Here is a 10,130-nt window from a genome sequence, read left to right on the forward strand (position 1 = left end):
TTCACGCGCCACGCACAGACCAATACAAGTCTATGGGGCAGTACAGACAGTCCGTGCTTTTTGCGCAGCGTTTGTCAGCTGCGCAAAAAACGCGACATGTTCAATATCTCCGCGTATTTCGCGCATCACGCACCCATTGAAGTCAATGGGTGCGTGAAAACCACGCAGGTCGCACGGAAGCACTTCCGTGCGAACCGACTGAAACAGCGCACCAGCTGTCAAAAGGATGAATGTAAACAGAAAAGCACCACGTGCTTTTCTGTTTCCAAACATCCAAACGGAGTGTCTTTTTAGATGAGCGAACCCGGACAACCGAACCAAACTTCACCGGGTTCGGCCGAACTAGTTTTGGCCGAACCCGGCAAAAATATTTCCGGTGCGCGACGTCAGGAGATAGTCACTGTCCAGGGTGCTGAAAGAGTTAAACTGTTTCAGCACCATGGACAGTGACTTCCGATCCCAATATACATGAACCTGTAAAAAAAAAAAAAACGAAGTTCTCACTTACCGATAACTCCCGGCTTCTTCCTCCAGTCTGACCTCCCGGGATGACAATTCAGTCCAAGTGACAGCTCCAGCCAATCACAGGCCAAGCACAGGCTGCAGCGGTCACATGGACTGCCGCGTCATCCAAGGAGGTGGGGCCCGATGTCAAGAGAGGCGCGTCACCAAGGACGCGTCACCAAGGCAACGGCCGGGAGGGAAGTTCTCGGTAAGTACGAACTTTTTCTTTTTTTTTAACAGGTTGCTGTATATTGTGTTCGGCATTCACTGTCGAGGGTGCTGAAAGAGTTACTGCCGATCAGTTAGCTCTTTCAGCACCTTGGACAGTGACGGGCGTCGACTAGCCTCATCTCTATGATGGCGGCTGCGTGAAAATCACGCAGCCGCACATCATACACGGATGACACACGCAGCTGTAAAATGGTTTTTGCGTGCGCAAAACGCAGCGTGGTTTGCGCGCGCAAAAACGCAACGTTCGTCTGAATCTGCCCTACGGCTATGTTCACACAGAGTTTTTTGCAGGCAGATTTTGATCTGCTTTCACGCCGTTTGTCGCATTTTCTGCTGCGTTTTTTGCTCGCGTCCATTCAGCGCCATGGGCAAAAACGCCTCAAAATACGCTTTCTCTGCCTCCCATTGATGTCAATGGGAGGTCAGAGACGTAAACACCCGAAGATAGGGCATGTCGCTTCTTTTTCCCGCGAGATGGTTTTCCCGCTCGCAGGAAAAAAAACACCTCAATGGGAGGCATTTTCGGACGTTTTTTGGCGCGTTTTCCGACGCAGTTTCCCCATCAAAAAAGGTGACAAAACACTCTGTGTGAACTGACCCTAAGTGTAAAACTACTGTAACCAGTTATTAAAAGACCTAGGCATACTACATTTCCTCTCATAATCATTCTTATCATCTTTATTATCAGTACAAACAATGTGTTCTTTAGCTGGAGGCTAATACTAAAACCTCAATAAATTCATTACGCCAAATTTTCCAATTCTACACACGAATTTACTTCACATGTCTCCACTACACCTGTACCATTATTTAATAAAGGGACGTTAACTAAGGGTAAGGCCACAAGGTGCTTTGTTGATGCGGTTTTGTTGCATTTGAAAACCGCATGCGGTCAACTGCATGCGTTTTTTTACGCACATAGTTTATGGACATAGTTTTCCCCCGGGTTGAAGTTTGTTAGGTGCTTCCTGTATATAGTTCATTACACGGCATTGCAGAACTGTCAGCAAAAACGCAAGCAGTTCAGCAACAACATTGGCAGCGCGGTCATTAACCGCATGCGGTTGGACATTATGAAGATGCGGTCAACTACACAGAAAACACATTGTAATATAATAGCAGCAGTCTGTCCATAACACAAATTTCACCGTTGACTTCTATTGAAAAATGACTTGCTGCTGTTTAAAAACGCAACATAAACGCACCGTGACTGCACCGTGTGGCCTTACCCTAAAGGATCAGGATTTAAATCATGTGGTAACACAACAGAAGTATTAGAGCTACTCTCTGTCATGTTGCTAGCTGAACGGTTTGGTTCAACCCATACTCCAGCTGCTGATCTAGGAGCTGACGCTTTAACAATAAAATCAAAAACTAATTTCATAAAGTTAGCAAGAAGGACATTATTGGGGATTGCATTCATCTCACCCATCAACGACTTCGTTGTACCATGGTCCTCTTCTGGCCCTAGTACCACATATGGAGCTAAGCCCTGCTGCTCTCGCTGCGACCCCGCTCCTGAATGCGCAGCTCGACCTGCGGCGGCAGCTGTATGACGCCGCTGTTGTGGAGCGCTTGCCAGCGCTTCTGACTTAGAAAGACAATCCTGGAACTGCTGCCTTGTAGGTGTTCCCAATCGGTCTCCTGATGCCAACCGCCAACACTGCCTCCGCTCAGCTGACTGGACTGTCTCCGCCCCTTATCCAGCTGTTCGTCCGCTGCTTCTGCTCCGGCTGCTGGGAGGAGGCGGCGAATAAATAACTTGGCTCTGCCTTGCTCTTTTTCCCGGCGTCCTGTCTCTCTCCATTAGCCCCAACTCTTTCTCTGCCGGCTCCGCCTCCTGCTGTTCCGTCACATCCTGCAACAATCTTCCTTCTTGTTTTCCGGCGGCAGCTCCGTCACGCTGAGGCAGCAGGGCTTCACGAGCGTAAGGTGGAAGGTTCCAGAACCTGTTCGCATATTCCATTCATCAGAATAAAGCAGCGCCGCCAGGAGCAGTAAAAGCTCCCTGCTCTCAGCTGCCGGAAGAGCTGCTAGAGCTGGTGGATCGAAAAGCGAGCGCCGCATCTGAGTGGCTTTGGAGGGAGGGAGCTCCCTCTCTCATCCCATCGGCACCCTGCAATGTGATCGATTGCAGTGTGGCGATGACATCTATGGCAGCCTGCAGCCTAACAAAGGACTCCAGGTCTGCCTCTAGTTAACGCCTCTTAGGCAGTAATGGCAAGCAGTAATACACTGCAATACAGAAGTATTGAAGCGTATTACAAAAACTATCAAACAATCGCATAGTGAAGTCCCCTAGTGGGACTAATAAAAAAGTTTAAACATTTTTTAATAAAGTTAATAATAAATAAATAAAAACCCCATGTAAAAAAAATGAAAAACCCCCTTTTACAAAATGCTTTATTATGAAAAAACTAAAAAAGTTACACATATTTGGAATTGGCACATCCGTAACAACCCCAACATTAAAGCTATTGTTATTTAACCCGCTTAGTTAACGCCGTAAAAAAATAAAATAAAAAACAATGCCAGAATTGCAGTTTTCTGTTCATCCCGCCTTAAAAAAATGTGATAAAAAGTGATCAAAAAGCCGCATGTACTCCAAAATGGTAGAAATAAAAACTACAAGTTGTCCCACAAAAAAAAAAAGCCCTCATACAGCTCCATCGGAGGAAAAATAAAAAAGTTATGGCTCTTGAAATATGGAGACACAAAAACAAATAATTTTGAAAAAACTGTTTTTACTGTGTAAAAGTAGCAGAAAATGAAAACGATATAAATTTGGTATCGTTGCAATCGTAACAACCCGCTGAATAAAATTATTATTTTATTTATACCACACGGTAAACAGCGTAAATTAAGGACAGAACAAAAAGAGTGTGAAAATTGCTGGGGTTTTTTCTATTACACCCAAAAAAAAGTTAATAAAACTTAATAGATAAATTATATGTACCACAAAATAGTGCTATTAAAAAATACAACTTGTCCCGCAAAAAGACAAGTCTTTATACAACTATGTCAACGCAAAAATAATAAGCTATAGCTCTTTGAATGCTACAATGGAAAAACTTTAAAAATAGCTTGGTCATTAAGGTCTTAATTATGCTGGTCACTAAGGAGTTAAGTACACAACATGAGACAATAAAAACAAGAACAAAAATTATGATCTTACTAAATGACACACTTACAATCTACAAAAAAACTTTGAATATTGAAATTAATTTCCAACCAAAACGTAAAAGTTAGAGTCAAAGTTTTGTAAACATGTTTAACCCCTTCCCTCTTTGGCCACTTTTGACCTTCCTGACAGAGCCTCATTTTTCAAATCTGACATGTTTCACTTTATGTGGTAAGAACTTCGGAATGCTTTTACCTATACAAGCGATTCTGAGAATGTTTTCTCGTGACACATTGGACTTTATGTTACTGGCAAAATTTACCCGATACATTCAGTATTTAATTGTGAAAAACAGAAAAATGTAGCAAAAAAATTGCAAAAATTTGCATTTTTCTCAGTTTAAATGTATCTGCTTGTAAGACAGTCAGTTATACCACACAAAAATGTTGCTAATTAACATCCCCCATATGTCTACTTTAGTGTGGCATTGTTTTTTGAACATCCTTTTATTTTTCTAGGGTATTACAAGGCTTAGAACTTTAGCAGCAATTTATCACATTTTCAAGAAAATTTCAAAAGGCTATTTTCACAGGGGCCATTTCAGTTCCGAAGTGGGTTTGAGGTCCTTAGATATTAGAAACCCCCAATAAGTCACCCCATTTTAAAAACTTCACCCCTCAAAGTATTAAAAACAGCATTTAGAAAGTTTCTTAACGCTTTAGACATTTTGCAGGAATTAAGGCAACGTAGAGGTGATATTTACAAAGTTCATTATTTTTTTGCAGAAATTCATTTTGAATCCATTTTTTTTGTACCACAGACGGTTTTATCAGGGAAATGCAACTCAATATTTATTGCCCAGGTTCTGCAGTTTTAGTAAATATCTCACATGTGGCCGTAGCGTGCTACTGGACTGAAGCACCGGCCTCCGAAGCAAAGTAGCACCTAGTGGATTTTGGGCCTCCTTTTTATTAGAATATATTTTAGGCACCATGTCAGCTTTGAAGAGGTCTTGTGGAACTAAAACAGTGGAAACCCCCCAAAAGTGACGCCATTTGGGAAACTACACCCCTCAAAGAATTTATATAGGGGTGTAGTAAGCATTTTGACATGCCAGTTTTTTTACAAAAACTTTTGGAACTAAGCCATGAAAATGAAAATCTAGATTTTTTTCAAATAAAATGTAGGTTTTGCTAATTTGTTTTCATTTCCACAAGGACTAAAGGAGAAAAAGCACCATAAAATTTGTAAAGAAATTTCTCCTGAGTAAAACAGTACCCCACATGTGGTAATAAACGGCTGTTTGGACACATGGCGAGGCTGAGAAAGGAAAGAGCGCCATTTGGCTTTTGGAACTCAAATTTAGCAGAAATGGTTTGCGGTGGCCATGTCGCATTTGCAAAGCCCCTGAGGGGACAAAACAGTGGAAACCCCCAACAAGTGACCCCATTTTGGAAACTACACCCATTGAGGAAATTATCTAGGGGTACAGTGAGCATTTTGACCCCACAGGTGTTTTACAGAACTTATTGGAAGTAGGCCGTAAAAATGAAAATCTACATTTTTTCAAAGAAAATGTAGGTTTAGCTAATTGTTTTCATTTCCACAAGGACTGAAGGAGAAAATGCACCACAAAATTTGTAAAGCAATTTCTCCCGAGTAAAACAATACCCCACATGTGGTCATAAACATCTGTTTGGACACACGGTAGGGCTCAGAATGGAAGGAGCACCATTTGGATTTTGGAATGGTTTCTGGGCGCCATGTCACATTTGCTGAGCCCCTGTAGTACTAGTACAGTGGAAACACCCCAAAAGTGACTCCATTTGAGAAACTGCACCCCTGAGGAATCATCTAGGGGTATAGTGAAAATTTTGATCCCAAAGGTTTTTTGCTGAATTAATTTGAATTAAGCCATGGAAATGAAAAATATTTTTTTTTTTACAACAAGATGTAGTTTTAGATCAACATTTTTCATTTTTACAAGGAATAGAGAAGAAAAAGCACCCCAACATTTGTAAAAAATTCTCCCGAGTACGGTAACATATGTGGTTATAATCAGCTGTTTACATATATGGGAGCATTCAGCAGAAAAGGAGCGGTATTTATCTTTTGGAGTGTAGATTTTGCTTGAATGGTTTGCGGAATGCATGTTGCATTTGCAAAACCACTAATGTACCAAACAGAAGTGACCCCGTTTTAGAAACTACACCCCTAAAGGCATTTATCAAGGGGTGTAGTGAGAATTTAGACTCCACAGGTGTTTTTCAGAAATGAATACGCAGTGGATGGTGCAAAGTGAAAATTGCAATTTTTCCAATGATATGCCTATTCATCGCACAATATGTTGTGCCCCTAGAGAATCTTACCCCATAAATTGTTAAGCAGGTTATCCTGGGTATGGTAATGCCTTACTTGTGGACATAAATTGCTGTTTGGGCACACTGTAGGGCTAAGAAGGGAAAACCGCCATTTTGAGCATGGATTTTGCTTGGTAGTTTTGTTTGAGTTTTGCTGGTATTTCAGTTTATAATGTGGTGGCATATGTAATTTGTGTGGAGTATATCAGGGGTATATGTAATCTGTGCGGAGAACATCAGGGCATAATAAGAGGGTATAATAATGGGGTAAATAATACAATTATCCATAGATGTGTGTTACGATGTGAAGCGATCCGTTATGCGCAGGCCGGTGTCGCACTAATAAACGGTTTTCTTTCTTATCCCACTTTTGTAACAATCTGCACCTTTTGGGGACTTTTTCTCCTTTGTAGTTTGGGAAATTTTGCTGGGAAAGTTTGCAGTGTGTACGTAGCACAGTGTATTAGCGCTGTCAGTTATTCACTGACACCAAGCCTATGAGGACACGCCGAGTCTCCCGTACAAGGCAGACTCGGATGCTATTATTTGGCCTCCGATTGCCACAGCAACCCAGCGATTGAGCGCAGCATCTGAGGGGTTAATCAGCCAGATCGTAAAATAGCTCCAGTCCTGGCAGTTACAGGAGGGTGCCAGCTGTATAATATAGATGTCACCCCGCGGTGATGGTGCCGGCTCTGCTTCTGAGCACGCACCATCACTGCGACGTAACTGTACTGCAGTTTGCGGGAACTTCTTCCCGGCAGCGCCGTATATATACGGCGTATGTCGGGAAGGGGTTAATTTTCTAAAATATTGTCGTGTTTTGGTTTGTTGTGGCAGACATTTTTAAAAAAGTTACAACAGGAAGTGCAGCCATATTGGTTGTCACCTTTGAATTAGCTTCTCAGCAACTGATGTTCAAGTTATGATTAGAACATTCTGACAAAAGAACAGCCGATTGTCCGTTTCTGAGGAGGGGGTATTCACATGTGCAGGTTTTGATCAGGTTACGTTCAGGTTCTTTAATGCAGTTTTTTAAGCCAAAACCAGGAGTTGATTCAATTAAGAGAAGTGGTAACTCTCCTTTATACTTTTTCTCTCTGTGTGATCCACACCTGGTTTGGGCTTCAAAAACTGCATACAAAACCTGAGTAAAACCTACACATGTGAATATACCCTGATTCAAAAGTGGCAACCAATACACCTGCATTTCCTGTTCTTACTTTTGCAAAAATGGCTGCCAAACCAGAAAGGAAAAATGTCAATATCTATGAAAGTAAAAAAGCAATTTCCAAACTGCTGTAAATTCTGATTTACTATTTTATAAGTAATCTATTATGTTTCGGGTGAAAATCCTTTTTAATATTTTTTAAACAGTTAGAACTGCCCTAAATATATGGTTGATGTATTGCATGATGTGAAATATTCATATGAGTTCTATCAATATTCACAGGTGCTAATGGGCAGAAAGGAGAAGTTGGCGAACAAGGACATCCAGGACTTGAAGGGCCACGTGGTTTTCTGGGTCCCAAGGGCCAAACAGGGGAGAGTCCTTTTTTACAACATTCAGCCTTTAGTGTGGGACTTAGCACCAAAGTTTCCACTCCAAATGTACCTATACGCTTCACTAAAGTCTTTTACAATGAGCAACGCCACTATGACGACACAACTGGAAAGTTCACCTGCCATATTAAGGGCCTTTATTTATTCACCTACCATCTCACCGTCTATATGAAGGATGTCAAAATCGGATTGTACAAGAATAACAAACCCATTATGTTTACCTTTGACCAGTTTCAGACAAATAATGTGGATCAGGCCTCAGGCTCCATCCTTCTGGCCTTAGATGTTGGCGATGAAGTTTGGCTGCAGATATATGGGGAGGACTTTGGAGGCATTTATGGAGATAATCTCAATGACTCAACGTTCTCAGGAATTTTGTTGTATCCAAGCTACAAAACCATGTAACTCTGCTCATATCCAATATAAAATGTCCTACAGTCTGTCCAATAGACAATAAAGGCCATGTAAGCAGGTGCCCTATTAAAAATGGCAAATGTATCCCAGTGCTTGCTTTGGTCATCCGCAAGAGTACCCTGACATCACAGTATCAAATGTTGATCTTGTAAATCCCAATGTCTACGTTGGTGATATTGAGGTCAGATTGAAAATGATGTAAAAAAAAAAGCTGGAAAGGGAAAAATGTTACCTCAAAGTTTTGATCTTGTTTTGGTTCTTGCATTGAATGAAATGTTTTTGGTTTTCTCCCAAACCATTGCTTAGTTTGCCGTTACTTACATATTAATTATTCATATACTGTGTTTCCATTTCTAGCCTAAAACTATATATGTTCCTGTGGAAGGGTATTTATCCATGGGAGAAACTTCAAGAGCATTTACCCTACAATTAAATTTAAAAAAAAAATACAAAGTCCTAGCATGGTCCTCTAATGTCAAGTTGTTATAAATATTATTTAACAATTCACGGTTACATAAATTTTTTGGAATAGGTGGGTAAATACCGACAAGGCTGTCATTCCGACTGCCAAAGGTTTGTCACCCAGCCGAAACACACAAAAAGACCCTGCCTATAAAGCAGTGAGACATTTTTTAAGAATTCTGGTTAAACTTAGTGCCTGCCACCTAGAACCTGCACTGGTGTCTATACTGGTGGTCGCTCAGCTTTTCCAGAAACAGATAAACTATTTACAGATAAATCAATTACTGACCTGTTCTTATTTTATGGTGAAATGTTCTTTTAGCATATACAAAGTAATGTACACCTTCACTAAAACATTAGGGTAAGTCCAGACATAACACAGATTTTCTGCCGTGGATGTTGCAGCAAATCCATCGCAAAATCTGAAATATCCGTGTTAAATGTGGATTTTGTTATAGATTTTCCCGCGGATTTCACTCTTTACATTGCACAAATGATAGTAATGTTTATAGAGATTGTATTGTAGAATAGAATGTGTCACTGAGAATATGCAGTGTCCTCCACGGTCATTCAGTTTTTTGACGTGTGACAATTTTCTTCTTTAAAAACTTGTTTTATTGCTATGTAAAGAGCTTTGTCCTCAGAGCTGCATGCAAGAACTCTGCTAAGAAAAGTATGAGCTCCCTCTCTGTCTTACTCTCTCCCCCAATCTTCTGAAGCTGCTCTTAGTTGCATAATGTTAACATCATCTATATTGTATTAGTATGGGCATACCTCCCAACTGTCCCGGATCCGGCGGGACAGTCCCGGTTTCTCACCGCTGTCCCGCCGTCCCGGGCGGTCTTCAAAATGTCCCGCTGGGCGCTGCATCAAAACAGCTGATCGCTGCTGACTGCAGCAGTGATCAGAAGAAGGCAGGAGTCCTGCGGTGGTGTTCTCACTGGGATCGATGCCAGCCCAAGAGTTGCTGCGGAATTGCCGCATTTTTTTCAGCCGGAAAAAATGCGACATAAAATTTCTGAGCCGAAATTGACCTGCGGTGCGTATTTTTCGGACGGTGCTACGGAAAGTGTCCTTGATTGTTGCGTTTCTCGGAGGAGATGTCTCCAACTCCTAACATTGGAAAAAACGCAGCAATTTACGCACCATTTTTTGCCGCAAATACTGCAGGAAATGGTGCGTTTTTGTCGCAGCGGAAAGCCTTTGACTTTCAACGGAATTGCTGCAGAAATTTTCTGCAACAATTCCGTTGTGTGTGGAAAAGCCTTGATCAGGGGACTGTAGAGTGCGTACACTCCTACCGGGGGGGGGGAAGTGGCTTCACCTACTCACCTTCCCCATTAATGGCCATACCTTTTCCCAAACTGTCCCTCTAATAAGACTCAGACACTTGGGTTGGATAAATTTGGCCACAGCAGCCATTTTATTTACAAACAAACATCAAGAACAACAATTTACAAATAATAATAACAATG

The 10,130-nt window shown here is 41.5% G+C and overlaps 1 protein-coding gene across 1 annotated transcript in view; it reads left to right on the forward strand.

Annotated features, from left to right (window-relative positions):
* Positions 1-8,611, forward strand: part of ADIPOQ (adiponectin, C1Q and collagen domain containing) — a 35,314-nt gene extending 26,703 nt beyond the window's left edge. Inside the window, exon 3 of the mRNA XM_075863944.1 lies at positions 7,670-8,611. Within this exon, the coding sequence (XP_075720059.1) occupies positions 7,670-8,184 (515 nt within the window). The 3' untranslated portion in view covers positions 8,185-8,611. The remainder of the gene's footprint in view (positions 1-7,669) is intronic.
* The last annotated feature ends 1,519 nt before the right edge of the window (positions 8,612-10,130 follow it).

Source organism: Rhinoderma darwinii, chromosome 4, assembly GCF_050947455.1.
Source record: "Rhinoderma darwinii isolate aRhiDar2 chromosome 4, aRhiDar2.hap1, whole genome shotgun sequence".
In the NCBI taxonomy this organism is placed as follows: domain Eukaryota; kingdom Metazoa; phylum Chordata; class Amphibia; order Anura; family Rhinodermatidae; genus Rhinoderma; species Rhinoderma darwinii.